The 15,802-nt window shown below is 39.1% G+C and overlaps 1 protein-coding gene across 2 annotated transcripts in view; it reads left to right on the forward strand.

Annotated features, from left to right (window-relative positions):
* FMN2 (formin 2) overlaps nucleotides 1–9,161 on the forward strand; it is a 399,343-nt gene extending 390,182 nt beyond the window's left edge. For both annotated transcript variants that reach the window (XM_025363337.1, XM_025363416.1), the window contains 2 exons: nucleotides 6,313–6,394; nucleotides 8,092–9,161. In XM_025363337.1, coding sequence (XP_025219122.1) covers nucleotides 6,313–6,394; nucleotides 8,092–8,118 — 109 coding nt within the window. In that variant the 3' untranslated portion in view covers nucleotides 8,119–9,161. The remainder of the gene's footprint in view (nucleotides 1–6,312; nucleotides 6,395–8,091) is intronic.
* The last annotated feature ends 6,641 nt before the right edge of the window (nucleotides 9,162–15,802 follow it).

Raw genomic sequence — 15,802 nt, forward strand, 5'->3', positions numbered from 1 at the left:
TTCGTTGGTTTTGAAAAATACCACAATAAAAATAATAGGAATTTAAAACGAGTTTTAACAAATTCTGTGATAAAAAGTATTTTTTATTCTCTCACATATTCCCCTCTGATTTTATAAACTTTAAAAATATTCTAATTTTCCTAGACTCAAGTTTTTCTTTGCTTAAGAACTTACTTTTATGCTTAATGCCCTAACCAAGTGAAGCTGTTACCACTTAGAATGTTTACTTGTAAGGAATAAAAATTCGTATAGATGTTTCGAAATTTATTTAGCTTCTCTTTAAGTTACATTTACAACTTTATTTTTGGAAAATAAATTTAGTGTAAAGATGTTTTTAAAGGTAAATCTGAGCTTAAGTTTCACTAATTAAAGATGTTTTATTTTCATATGGTCCTTTTTGCCCAAGACCTAGAAAACAGTTTCAACTGAGAAATAACCTTATAGTCATATTCCTCACCAAATGCTTCACACCTCCCAGAGGTAGTTCTCTGTAGCATCACAAACTCTGTCATTACCAATTAACAATATCACACTTTTTTACCTTGATAAGCTTGCATTTCAGGTTTTATATTCATTCCAGCATTACTCTATCTTTATGGGAACCTGCTGAATAAGCCGATTGGATGATACAATATCTTAGAATCGTATATTCTTTGAAATATGGAGCCGTGATTCGCTGCCTGTCTATAAGTCAGACTTTGGGGCTTCCCTAACCTTCTAGATGCTACTGTGAACAATGAAGTCTGTGGGAGCTGGGGGTTGGGGAGAAGCCTGCGACCACTAAAATTACTGCCTGCAAGTTCAGGAACTCCGTTCGTTTTGTTAGAAACAAACTGGGAGTCTTACTGCTCTAATTTGAGGCGCCATTTAACTTAGTTATCTGGCTTTCTCTAGAGAAGACAGAGATTGTGAAAAGGAGATAGAGTTTCTGCTTAAGGTAGGCATGCTGGCTCTATCAAGAAGTGATCACAGCCTATCATCTTAAGAAGAAACAGAAGACATAAAAAGTACAAACAAAGCCAGCAAAGTACAGTGTTGGATTAGGGCCTGGGCAGGCTGCCTTATATATCTCAGGAGGCCTTAGTCCTTAGCAGGGTGGCCCTGTATTACAGCACATTACAACAGTGACGTGTCCAATGATGAACATGGGCCATCAACTAAAAGTTAAATCGTTCCATTTCTTTTTTTGTTTGTTTGTTTTTGTTTTTGAGACAGAGTCTCATTCTGTTGCCCAGGCTGGAGTGTAGTGGTGCCATCTGGGCTCACTGCAAGCTCTGCCTCCCGAATTCAAGCAATTCTCCTGCCTCAGCCTCCCAAGTAGCTGGGATTACAGGCACCCACCACCACGCCCAGCTAATTTTTGTATTTTTAGTAGAGACGGGGTTTCACCATGTTGGCCAGGCTGGTCTCAAACTCCTGACCTCATGATCCACCCTCCTTGGACTCCCAAAGTGCTGGGATTACAGGCGTGAGCCACCACACCAGGCCTTCCATTTCTTTAAGAGAGAGAAAAGTTGAATTTGTTTCAAGAAAGAGTATTCAAAATTGGTTATACAAAGATAGGTCCGTAAAGGGGCAAGTTTCCATTATTTGGGAATTACACATTCATTGAATAATCTCACTGTTTCTGAGCATTTCTACAAGGAAAGTTTGCTTCGAGATGAAATTTGCTTTACTCATGTTGGTCACCTACTCTGTTTGCCAAACCTGATTCCATATGCTCTTTGGTTATTTCCCATAATGAAATTCTCCCTGAAAAGATACAGAATGCTTCATATTATTTCATGACTCTTGGTCCTCCATGTAAGGGATGAGGACTTGCCTTTGAAATTCCGCATAGTTTTGTTTCTGAAGTTTCATAGACAATAAAAGATATAGTAAAATATTAAAATAAACATCAAGTTTTATAGACATTATCTACCATTTAGTATCCATCTCTTCCATCTAAAAGATAATGCTACATTTCCTGTTTTCTAGTCTCTGCTTTCTGTGTTGTTGTTTGATTTTTTTTCCCAAAGTCACTAAAAATGATGAATGAGGTTTCTTTTCATTATCATTTTGCTCATGTTTTCCTTCTGTTATCTGGGTTGCTAATTAGAAGTTGCAACTGTTCAAACGAGCCTGTCACAGATGCCATCTTAAAATTTTTACTTCCCTTTTTAGTTCTCTTATAGGGTGAAATCTTGATTCACAAATGCTCTGTCAGTCCCCCTTTGTGTGACTGCATTGACTAAAATATATATATACACACACACGTATACACACACACACACACACACACATATATCTATACACCTTCATGAATCATGCACAGGAGCTGTGTCTCTGGACAGCATCCATAGACCCCCACCAGGATTAGAAGTTAAACTCAAGTGCGGACACAGTTTGGAAGCCTTTTGACCATCTTCTTCAGCCCTGCTCTTGTTTCCTCTCTCAATATACACTTCCCTCTTCAAGGTGATTGCTTTCTCATTCTACAAATGAGGTATTGTCCCTCTTTTTACTTTCTCCTCCTTCCCACACAGGACATATTGGTCATTTTAAGTTATTGTTTGAAATGTTATCTCCACCATGCCTTTTCACTTAAATCCTTTCAGTTCTAGTTGTGACACGAACATCTTTTTTCTAGTTAGTTTAGGAAATGTTGGGCATCACTGAATGAGGAGTGAGGCAGGAGAGAAAGAGGAGGGACCACGTACAAACAGTTACTCAATAGACTCAGAATGGCAGCTGATGAAATCTGCCGCCGTAAACCAAATGGAGAGCCCAAGTAGGAAGATGCGAATGTTGGCAGCTGGCTCAGGCTGTCTTTGACTTCTCCCTCATTATTTTTCTTATTTCTGCCAACTCTGGCAACACATTCGACCTCGAGGGATGCATTCTTTTTTCCTGCCGAAAGTGTGGAAAAATGTCTTGTTGTCAGAGCTTTGTTGAAATAAAATTGGCTTTTGAAAGCAGCAACATTTGCTAGGAAGCTTAGGAGGAGTGAGACTTGGGAGCAAGTTGATGTGGTTTGGGTTTGCGATCCGGTACAACAGCGGGGACTGAGGAGGTGTCGTTGTTCTGAGGGTCTGTCTGGCAGCACCGCTGGGGCTTCAGGGAGTGTGAATGCCTCAGTTCCAGGGCACCGTTTCTCAGGGTGGTCCTTACAGGCCAGCTACACCGGGTTCTGCTGGGTGCTGCTTCTGAAAGCATCCCGGAGTGACTAAATCAGAATAGCTAAGAATTGGCCTAGAGAGCTGCATTTTAACAAATTCTCCATGAATCTCCTGCTCCGAAATTAGAAGAGGAACTATATTCAAGGTTCTGGGACTCAGTTTTCCAGCTGCCCAGGTCATTTATGTGTGCATAGCCAGAGGCGCTTAGGGTGAGGTGACTGACTCATCCTAATCACACACATGAGAAACCGAGGCATAAACCTGAAAACCAATCGGAACTTTTGCCTGCATACAGGAATCCTATGGCAGCAGAAGGGAGAACTGTTCGTAGTTCTTGAAGCTCAGTTTCGTGTTTCTTGACTCTTACTCAACCTTTATATGTTATTCTTTCGTGTTCAATCCATTTTTCTTTTCCAAGAGAAGTATAAACGATTAAGATGTGTCTGTTAAACAAGGCTCGGCAGTCAGCTTGCTCCAGAAAGATCTCTGTAACCCCTGCCTACCCACCCAGGATCCTCCTCCAGGACACAGCTGTACCTTATAGGAACCTAGGTGGTTGCTCTTAATGCAACATTGCCATTTACTTGCTCATGAGTGTCTTCCTCCTAGTAGACATTGATATAGTAGACATCTCCTACTAGATCATTGTGCCTGTTACATTGAGCTGTGCCTAGTGCTGGACCTGGAGTTAATGCTTCAGAAATGACTGAAAAATGAATGGATGAGCTGAAAGATCTCGTGAGGCCTCTGATGTACATTCTCTTCAATTTTTGTGGTCTCTGCCATAAGGAATGACGGAATGTTTTTGTGTAAAATTAAAAATGTTTGTATTAGGCTCAGCTTCTTTTGATCCTTACAAAAATGTGTTTTGAGAACAAAATAAACAGGATTGGGAGAAAATTAAGATGCTTTGAGGATCTAAATACTTGTAAAGTACATTTTATTTGAAAGCCACGAAATGCTTTAAAAAGCTCCAAGTAAATGTAAGAGGAGATCCACTGGATTTTGGCTAAGTACTGGGAAAAAAAAAAAAAAAACAGTTTCCTTAATTCTCTATCCAAATACTTCAACTTAAATTTACTGGTAGCTGTTTCAGAGGAAGATGAGGACACTGCAGTCCTTAGTTTGTTATAAAGAAAATGTTTTTATCTTCAAATGTTTAGAGGAAGGATTAAAGACAATTTATGACTTGGGTGAAAAGTAATAAAAGTGGTAACAATGAAGTATCTTCTAAGTTGTCATCGTTTTCTGGAATTACTAACAATATCAACCAGGCAGGCATTTCATATCTGAAAGGAATTACTTTCATTTGTTATGCTTTAATATAAACTATAACATCAATCTTATAGCTGCAATACTGAGTTGTTTGTTTCATTCTATTGTTTAAAAAGAGGAATTGATTTAGTTGTAAAGGAGATGAATTCTGTCATTAGATCTTTTGCCACAGGGATCAAGAAATATATTTATAATTCACTTCTTTCAGGAAATGAGGCTGTAATGTCTATATGAAATGCATTTTATTAAGATCAAGGCATAGCCTTTTTGGTTTCTCCAGAAATAATTCATTTTTAATTCCCAAGGAAAAATCACAGTAATAAAAAATAAGTTTTACCTGATAGATTATCTTCCTTGTCATAGCTCTCCTTTTTATTAAAAAAAAAACCCAGTTTATAGATTTCTTACTATTTGTTTAATTAAAACAATAATAAATTGTATAGCCTTTTACAGTGCATAGAGAACTTTTTAAATAAAATTTTACTCAGTCCTTGCAACTCTGTGCAGTGATAATGAAGATAATACATAATGAAGCCTTTTCACTCTTTGAGGGAATGGTGAGGTTCAGGGGTATAAGAACACTACCGGTGTCAAAGAGCAGAGCCAGAAATTCATGCAGGACTTTGCTCCAAATAGCATCTTCTTTTAACTGTACCTCTGGTGAGTTCAGTGTTGTTTTCCTTGTCATATATGCTTAAGGAGAAATATTATTAACATTAAAATGTTATTACTGCTCACTCTCTTGTCATCCATTAAATGATTGGTTCCCATGCTAGGTGACGCTCAGTTTTTAGAGACGGCTCAAGTATTTATTGCAAGGGATTTTTATGCTTGAGTGTGTGTGGTATAGGAAGTTAATCTGAGAAAATTTTAAGTAAGCATGGCATGTACTTTTTTTTTTTTTGAGACGGAGTCTCGCTCTGTCGCCCAGGCTGGAGTGCAGTGGTGCGATCTCAGCTCACTGCAAGCTCCGCCTCCCGGGTTCACGCCATTCTCCTCCCTCAGCCTCCCGAGTAGCTAGGACGACAGGCGCCCACCACCATGCCCAGCTAAATTTTTTGTATTTTTTTTTTTAGTAGAGACGGGGTTTCACCCTGTTAGCCAGGATGGTCTTGATCTCCTGACCTCGTGATCCGCCCTCCTCAGCCTCCCAAAGTGCTGGGATTACAGGCGTGAGCCACTGTGCCCGGCCGTCATGTAAATTTTTATGTGACACTTTCTTTTTTGGCGGGGGGAGGCAGGGGAGAGAGTCTCACTGTTGCCCAGGCTAGAGTGCAGAGGCGCTGATCACAGCTCACTGCAGGGCATGCCCGGCTAAGTTTTTATATTTTTTGTGGAGTCAGGGACTCACTCTGTTGCCCATGCTGGTCTCGAACTCCTGGGCTCAAGCAATTCACCTGCCTTGGCATCCCAAAGTGCTGGGATTACAGGCATGAGCCACTGCGCCCTGGCTGTGATACTCTTTAATTATTCTAATGCTTCTAACTTATATCATGGTGCCAATCCTATTTATGTAACAGAATCAATCTCATACTCTCAGCTGACGATGAGGGGTATTTCATTATTTACTTATGTATAAGATTCCTTTTATATAGGATGAAATGCATACACACTCTGCATAGAAATTCTGATGTGTTTGTGTATTACTCCATTCAATCATACTATGATTCCAAGTTAAGAACTCCTAGATAAATGAGCCTCTGTAGTTGTAACAGTTTAGGCTTTCAATTCAAATGTCAGGTAACATTCTTCTGTGTATTATATTATTTTCTGCAATAATTCAAATCTTTATTGAGTTGAGGTTTTCTCGCTTACTATAAGGTAGAATGAGGTGATCTAAGTGGGTTTTGCTTAAATACATGTGTCTTCTTCCCATCAGAGTAAAAGAAGCCGAGGAGGTGTGTAGACAGAAGAAGGGAAAATCACTTTATAAAATAAAACCAAGACATGACTCTGGAATTGTAAGTATTTCACTTTACTGATTTTTAACTTGTTATTTTCTTTGGCTTTTAAATCCTATTTTCATAATATATACAAACTCATAATATTTTAATTATTTTTCTACTAAGTGTGCATAAATAAGGAGCTTCTGACTTCAAGAATCTCCTTTTTCTTATGCCTTTAATCAGGCCCAGAAGGCTAGGAGTCTTGATAGTCATTATTCAAAACTTAAGAATTAGGCTGCAGGTTGTGGCTCATGCCTGTAATTCCAGCACTTTGGGAGGCCGAGGTGGGCGGGTCATGAGGTCAGGAGATCAAGGCCATCCTGCCCAACATGATGAAACCCTGTCTCTACTAAAATACAAAAAAATAGCCGGGCATGGTGGTGTGTGCCTGTAGTCCCAGCTACTTGGGAAACTGAGGCAGAGGAATCGCTTGAACCTGGGAGGTAGAGGTTGCAGTGAGCCGAGATTGTGTCACTGCACTCCAGCCTGGCGACAGAGTGAGACTTTGTCTCCAAAAAAAAAAAAAAAGTTAAGATAAATCTACTGAATCTACTGAGGGTGTGCATTTATGTGGATATGTGCATGTTGGCAGGGGCAGGGTGGGGAGACCATCTTTCACTTTCTTTATTACACACAGATCACGGCACAGGCTGTATTTGAGCCATGAGTGATCATTATAGTTGGATTAGCTCCACTGGGATCTGAAACTTGCTGGGAAGTGCCAAGAGCAGTGTGACGCTTTGCACAGGGTGCCCAGAGTGCCCAGACCCCGTTTATATCCACAGATGGCTCGGCAGGGTTGGCTGCCGGACAGTGGTCAGTCCAGAGACGGAGTTTAACAAGCTCATTTAAGTTTCATGCTGGCCCATTCCCCGCTTTAAAACAAAATGCCAGCTTGTCCACCCTGGGAGGGAAGGGCTTGGGTGAAATGACAAGGCTTTTCCGTGTGATACTGAGGATGTTTTGTTGACTGCTTTGAGGGATTATCACTTGGTACCACAGTGTAGGTAAATGATGCTGTTTTAAATGAAAAGTTGAGTTAGGCCTTAAGGTAGGACCATTCTAAATTGAATTAGTCTAATGTAGTCTAAAGGGAAAAGACATTAAAATCATATCCCAAGTTGGGATATGATTAAATAGCCCTATTTTTTTAAGTTAGGAATTGTATCTTCATTTAGAAGCAATGATCCCTTCAGTTTCTCTGTATCAAAATGATCTTATCTAATGATAACTACTACATGATAGCTCAGCTTCTTTTTTGCTCCTGTCTGATGCCTCAATCTTATAATTGCATTGAATGAGGAGGAATGGTTACTTATTAGTTAACCTCAATCCTGCTATTGTAAGTACAGAAGATGATTAGAGTACATTTACCATGAAGTGAAGCAGCTACTTCAGTTTTCACATTTATGTATTTGCATGTAGGACTGAGGATGAGAATGATGAGTTTGACACTCTTTCATATTGGTTAGAAGTTAAATTTTTAAAACTTTTTTTTTCTCAAAAGTATTTGGCGATTTGTCTTGAAAAAAGTGGTCAAAGATAACACAGAACCCACTTATATTTTTTTTCCTTTATGGATTGGTAGATCTTTAACCTTGTCTCACAGAATTTGATCCAAATAAAAAGGTCCTTTTTAGGCTACTCTAAACTCTTCCCATTTTTAAAAGTTCTTTCTAACTATAACTTTTATCTGGTGTATTTGTTTTCAGAAAGCAAAGATAAGCATGAAAACTTGAACAATGAAAAGCAGGATGAAAATGAGTCATTGCAACGACTTTCACAAAATTCAGCTGACCTGAGGGTGGGAAGGAAACTACCGTCATTCTGCTCATGTTTCTTCTTGACCTCTTGCATAATCTTTTTGTTTTCTAGACAGTTCACTAATTGTTGAATTTTACTGTATATTCATATAAAAATACAAAAGTACTAGACCAGTGGAGAATTTGACGCCTTTTCTTTTTGTAAAAGTTTATGGTATTATACCAATAGACCAAAACAGCATGTATAAGAGGCAGTATCTGCACTAATTCTGAACATGCTAAACATTAACTAAAATTCCCTGTTGTGAGAATATTCCTCATCACAGCAAAAACACTTTCCTTTCTACTGACAACCAGTCCACGTCACAGCATTTAGACATATGGGTAAAATGTTATTTCTAGTGAATTGTTTGTATCAGTTTCATGTCTACGTGTAAGTTTTCTATTTTAAAATTTGAGTACCATTTATAATCAGTGCTTTCCAAACTCTTGGGTTGCTCTCCATAGCTATACATTTGTGAAAGAAGATGGTCATTTTTTTACTGACGTCATACAATGACTTGAGTCAGCTCATAATGCAAAACGTGATGGTTTTGCATGAGCTGGGTTTTTGGGGGTTTTTTTTTTTTCATTACTTTTAATGATCTTCATTGCAAGTTACAGTTGTGGATAAAGGGGAGAATTTATTGCTCTTGCAAATCAATTATGGAAAGCAACTTAAGAAAAACAATGTTCTAAATCATAATTGTTTGTATTTATGTAAAGTATGGTCTCTTACTTTTTAGTTTGTAGTTTAAGTGCAAAGGAACAGTAGTGGTTATTTTCCTGTTGTTTTGTAGTCTTCCTGTCCCCTTCAGTCCCTCCAGTGTGTATATTACCATTCTCCAATGAAATAATAGGGCATTTAACAAAGATCGCTATGTGCAATACTGTATTTAGTGTTTCTATTTCAATTTTTCTAGGATGTTAATTTATATGAAAATAAAATGAATAATAAAAGAATAAAGATACTTGCAAAATACAGCTGTCATATTTAACATGGGGTGGGGAATAAGAGAAGGAGGGAAAGTAAGTTAGGCATGCTGCATATTCACCTGCACAAAAAGAAAAAACAAATGTGCCTACAGTTTCAGGGACATAAGAACTTAAAGCCCATCAATGACACCTAAGTAAGAAATTCTGATAAAATATTTATTCCTTTGTGGCTTGAACTAGGATCTCTTCCCTGATCTCCCAAAGACCTTCTGGTCATTTTCAATCGGATGCCTCACCATGCCTTAAAATTCATCATGTGTGGATTGACACTCAGCTTGTCATCTTCTCCCTCCATACCTGCTCGTTCTTGTGTATTATCTATCTCAGTGAACAAAGCCACCGCTATTCATTCAGAAACCCAAGTTCATCTTTTGACATGTTACTTATCACAAATGCATACATTTGTCTCTGTCTTTTCTATTAAAGTCCTAGTTCAGAACCCTCATTAATTCATTGCTCTCATCTTCCAAGATTTGCCCTGCAACATATTTTTAAAATTGGAATCTACCTTTTTCTAAAATACAAATCTGCTCATCTGAATTTCCTACTTGAAGCATTTTAGTGGCCACATACACTAAGACATGTGGCCTCAAAATATTATCTAAGTCTTTAATGTGGCTGACAGAGTCCTAAGCGGTGCCTACTTACCTTTTGAGTTTAGTGTCTTGACTCAAGCTATCTTGAATTCCAGCCTCCAGCCAAACTAAAATACCTCTAGACTAATTTCCTTTCCGCATGTTTTCCCTCAGCTTGAAACATTCTCAACATCTCATGGGTTCACTAATGATTGTATCTGAGTTTAGAAAGCGTTTGTTCCAGGACATCTCTTGACACTGGTCTCCCTGTCTCCTAGTGTGTGACAGACTCACTACATATTTACTCATGAAGGCACAATAGCAGTGTTAACTATGCCAGATGCTTCAGGGTATAAGCAGGTTGAAAATGGAATGAAGTCCCTTGTTTGCTGAAAAAGGGTAGTGGTAAACACTAAGGGTAGTGTTAAGGAAGTAGAAAAGGGAGGTTCAGTGCAGATTAATTATAATGAAGACATTTCAGTAGCTCCACGCTCGGAAGACTTTTCTGTCGTTCAAGAAACACTGTGCTGTGAGTTAAGAGTTTGGATTTTTCCTGTTTCCAAGTAGAAAAATAAGATGAAATATATTTTCAAAAGTCTAGATGGAGGGTCGGAGGTGGGGGTTGCAAGAGAGTGCATGAACAAGAGGAATCTCTACGGAGTAAAGACAAGTGATCATGCCCCGTTTGTAGAGGGAAACCAAGCCAGCGTCACTACCAGAGATGTGGGGCTTACCTACCAGTGAGAATCCACTGAAAACAGCTGCAGAGGAGGCCACAGGATACGGCAAACACTAGCCAGCCAGACACGTTGTAGCAGGAGAAAGCAGACTGCACTGGGCCAGCTAACTTCTGAGTCATGTCTGTACCTGCAGTGTCTCTAATGTCACTGACACACAGCTCAGTGCCACCAAGAAAGCCAGGTTCTGGACTAGGAATGGGTGGATGCAATGGAAAATGACCAGACACAGAGAGAGAGAAGAGGAAAAAGAATGGGAGCACTCTCTCAAGACGCCTCTGCAAAACACACATCCAAAGCACAAGAGGAAAATTCTCAAGGAGAAAGAATAAAACAACTCAATAAAGAGCAAAATGAATTCACCTTTAAAATGCAAACAACAGGGCAAAACTTAAATAATAATTATATTTGGAATCTGTAGGCCAGGCGCGGTGGCTCACGCCTATAATCCCAGCACTTTGGGAAGGTGAGGCAGGTGGATTATGAGGTCACGAGTTCAAGAGCAGCCCAGCCAAGATGGTGAAACCCCATCTCTACTAAACAAAAACACAAAAATTAGCCAGGCCTGGTGGCAGGCACCTGTAATCCCAGCTGCTCGGGAGGCTGAGGCAGGAGAATTGCTTGAACCCAGGAGGCGGAGCTTGCAGTGAGCCGAGATCGCGCCACTGCACTCCAGACTGGGAGACAGAGCGAGACTCTTGTCTCAAAAAAATAATAATAAAATAAAATAAAAAGAAGTAACGTCTTTAAATTGTGGAAGGAAAGCAGTGAATTGAGACCATTAGGACCATTAGACCCACCTGAAACATCATTCACATGAAAGGGGAGAGAGAGATTTTCAGACATAGGAAAGGTACAGGAGGTAACTACGCCCAAAGCCTCACTGAAGCGTCTGCTGCGGGGCACATTTCAGCAAGGAAAAAGATGCAAACAAAGTGAGGGCCTGGGATTTAGGAAATCACAGAAACCATAGAAACTGGTGAAATAAAATCAACCCTAGAATGTGAACAGCAACAATTACAACTAATTTTTCATGTTTACGAAGGGCACTAAAATTTTAGATAGTAACAACTTGGGTGGGAGAAATTCAGGGAAGAATTCAAACATGCGAAGGGGCATGCACTACTCTCTTCATTCATTCAGTTCAGCAAATGTTTATAGAGTGGTTAATGTGTGCCAGAAACTGGTGTAGGCTTTGGGAATTGTGGACAAACAAAAAAATGTCCTATCCTCGTGGAACTTACGTTCTAATGAGGGAGACAAGCGATGTAAAATAATGTCAGGCAATATAATATTTAAGTAGGATGGCAAATAACATTCTCAAACCAGAATACCATTGAGAGTAAAAGTGAGGCTGTCACACCTGGAAAATCTCCATAAATTGATACCACACCCAGACAAACTCTGGTCACCCTATATATAAGCACTATGTGAGCTTTAAGTGTTATGAAAAGACATAGAAAGACCCTATCTCTTTCAAAAAAAAAAAAAAAAGTGGCCAAATGTGGTGTCTCACATCTGTAATCCCAGCACTTTGGCAGGCCAAGGCCTTGAACCCAGGAGACAAGCCTGGACAGCTTAGGGAAACCTCATCTCTAAAAAGAAAAAAAAAATTTAATAGCCAGGTGTGGTAGCACTTGCCTGTGGTCCTAGCTACTCCAGAGGCTGAGGTGGGAGGATGACTTGGGCCCAGGAAGTGGAGGTTGCAGTGAGTTGTGATCACACCACTATACTCCAGCCTGGGTGACAGGGTGATACCTTGTCCAAAAACAAAACAGGGAGGAGATGGTAATAATGAATATGTTTGGACTTTGTTACAAAAATATGAAAGTAAATATAAATTTAAAAGTTAGCACTATTCATTAAAAGAACAAAAAGAATTAAAGAAGGAATAAGAAAAAAAACCATATCAACTGAAGGTCAATCCAATCCAACTAAAAGCCAGAAAGATAAGAAAAAACAAAGCCAAAAAAAAAGTACAGTAAAAAGAGGAGTGACTGTGGATAGTAGGTGGGAGAACTCGAGGGTAGGTGGATGGGAAAAAATTGTTAGAAGCTCTGAAAATCCTGTGCTATCATTCCTTGAACTACACCAGCTGTCATTAGCATTTCCACTTCCCAGCTAATCAGTGAACTCAGACTTTTGGAGGTTGTATTTGTTTCCTGTAAAACACAGTTAAGTAATCAAAAGCAATAGGAAGAGGTTTAATGTTTCAAAGTGGTGTGACAAAGGGGACATTCACCCCCTTCTCTCAAAAATCATTCCAAAGCAACAAGGAACAAATATGCATCATCTTTGATTTATCTTCAGTTAAAATTAGAGGTATCGAAAACTCAAACCACAAAATATACAGAAGATCTGCCAAATGGATGGGTATGGAAAAAGGCAGAGAAGATGCTCATGAAGACACATCTCAGAAAAAGCAAACAAAGTCTCGTTCTCCAAGGTGAAACCATACCCTTAGGAGGTGTTATCTCAAAATACTTCTGCAAGGTGAAACCATACCCTTGGGAAGTGTTATCTCAAACTGTTTGCAGTAATGGACCTTGGTACACCAACTGGTATTAGACACTCCCCTGAATATAGCTTACTATTTTTTTTACATCAGGAAGGATGCCTACATGAGAAATCAGGCTGACAAATCATATTTGCAGGAAGATGTCTATCAATAAGACAAAGGTGGAGGAAGAGACCGCGAATTAGCGTAGTAAATACTAGAACAAGACACGCTCTCCATCCTACTTCATAAATGAAATATTGTCTAGCTTGAAACACAACCCTACTCTCTCCCCAACACAAACTATTCAATATTTGCAAATAGCTGGCAAATAACATTAACACTGCTACCAAACCAACAAAGATTATTTAAGTGAGAATACGATAGGCCAACTTATTGAGGAATAGCAGTGAAAAAAATACTAAACACAGTTAGCAAACATCAGAAGGGCCATGGCGAAGTGGCGGTAATTCCTGGAAGGCTAGGATGATCATATGTGTATTGCCTTGCATATTTTAATATATGTGTATTTAAAAATCATATGCATGTGTGGAGGAAAAAAAACACGATTTCCTCAAAATGCTAACAAATTATTTAAGTAATTTTTGAAGAAAAAACTCTGAATAACATAAATATGTCCTTGAAGAATCAAATACCTCAAGGTAAAGTCAGCCTGGGGCATCAAGGGGAAGCTTTAGAACTATTTCTGGCCGGACACGGTGGCTCATGCCTGTAATCCCAGCACTTTGGGAGGCCAAGGTGGGCGGATCACGAGGCCAAGAGATCGAGACCAGCCTGTCCAACCTGTTGAAACCCCATCTCTACTAAAAATACAAAAATTAGCTGGGCATGGTGGCTTGTGCCTGTAATCCCAGCTACTCGAGAGGCTGAGGCAGGAGGATCACTGGAACCTGGGAAGCAGAGGTTACAGTGGGCCGAGATTATGCCACTGCACACCAGCCTGGGTGACAAGAGCAAGACTCCTCCTCAAAAAATAAAATAAAATAAAAAATTTTTAAAAAGAACTATTTCCATTAAAAATCAGGGACAAGAGCAGGCTGTCTACTTTCACCTGCTATTTATCACTTTTCTGGCAATGAACAAAAAAAGGTACACGATGGAAAAGGAAGAGGTGAAGTTAATTTTTATTTGCTGTTTATTAGATTATATACTCAAAAAACAGACAATAATCAAGCAACTATTAAAGATAATAATAGAATGACATAAATAGACTAGGCCAAAAATTAATATACAGAGATCAAGAACTTTCGTGTAAACAAACAATACCCAGTCAGAAGAAAATTGGGAAATATCCCCACTTAAAATAGCAAACAAAAAATCCAAATAATATGGAATAACTGTAATAAGAAATGTGTAAGGTCTATATGAAAATAAGCGAGAGACGCACAAAAATGGAAGGGCATTGACAATGCCAGTACTCCCTAAACAAATTATAAATTTAATATAAATTTAGTGCATGCCAATACTTTTAATGCGATCCAAATAAAAACACCTGCAGAATGTTTTGTCGGGGGAAGACGGAGGGTGAGAACTAAAGAAGTTGACTTCAAAGTTTGAACATAAAAATAAGCAAGAACAGTCAAGGTTTTGGGGAGAAACAACTAGTGGAAAGAGAAACTGGCCCAATTACATTTTACACATGTTAGAAAGTGACAACAAGTGTTTGTAATAGCAAAACATTGGAAATGTCTAAATAATGAAGTAATGTTTAGGCTTTAAAAGAGAAAACACAGCCGGGTGCAGTGGCTCACACCTGCAATCCCAGCACTTTGGGAGACCGAGGTGGATGGATCACCTGAGGTCAGGAGTTCGAGACTAGACTTAGTAAAAATACAAAAATTAGCCAGGCATAGTGGCGGGTGCCTGTAACCCCATCTACTCGGGAGGCTGAGGCAGGAGAATCACTTGAACCTGGGAGGCGGAGGTTACAATGAGCTGAGATTGTGCCATTGCACTCCAGCCTGGGCAACAGACCAAGACTCCATCTCCCCCGCAACAAAAAAAAAAAAAGAGAGAAAAAACAGACCCTTTATGTACTGATGTAGATGTTCAACGTTTTGTTAAGGGGAAAAAAAATCCATAAAAAGTTTCTATCTTTGTCATTGGGAGGAAAAATCAGGAAGAAAAACAATGTTTATAGTACATTCTCATTTATCAAAAAATGATGGCAGCATGATTACTGAATTTCTAGAAATTAACATACATAGAATATCTCTGGAGTCATTGACAAGAAACTGATTATTAGTTACTTCTGGAGAAGAAAAACAGGTAGAATTTGGGATAGAGGAGAGAGAATTTTAATTGTTATTTCCTTTGATTCTTTTGGATTTTGTATGAGATGAAAACAATATAGAAATATTTTATAATTAATTTCGTGGAACTTATCTCATTTCAAATATCAAATGACACCCAGCTGGTCAATTCTGTTAAATCAACGAGACAATACAGGTTGGGTGGTTTACGTGTTTCCACATCATAATAACTCTATCAGATGTCCTCTCCAAGTACAATCAGGACAATTCTCACTCTAGACCACTACAGAGAGCTATCTGTAAGGGTAGCAAACCAATCTTGTTTCCCTGTTGCCAGAATGAAAAAAAAGTCGGGGTCATCTGTAGGCCACTGGGCATATTTTCTCCTATGGTGGTCTGATTGTGACAGTAACATTGGGTTTTTTGTTTCACAATAGGCCCATTTTGGTTCTACTTGTGCAAAACTCCCTTTCACCTCAATTTTGGAGTTGCTTCATGCTGCCCTCCTGGACTATGTAAATGTTCCTAATTTACAGCTCCACT

Source organism: Theropithecus gelada, chromosome 1 (genome assembly GCF_003255815.1).
Source record: "Theropithecus gelada isolate Dixy chromosome 1, Tgel_1.0, whole genome shotgun sequence".
In the NCBI taxonomy this organism is placed as follows: domain Eukaryota; kingdom Metazoa; phylum Chordata; class Mammalia; order Primates; family Cercopithecidae; genus Theropithecus; species Theropithecus gelada.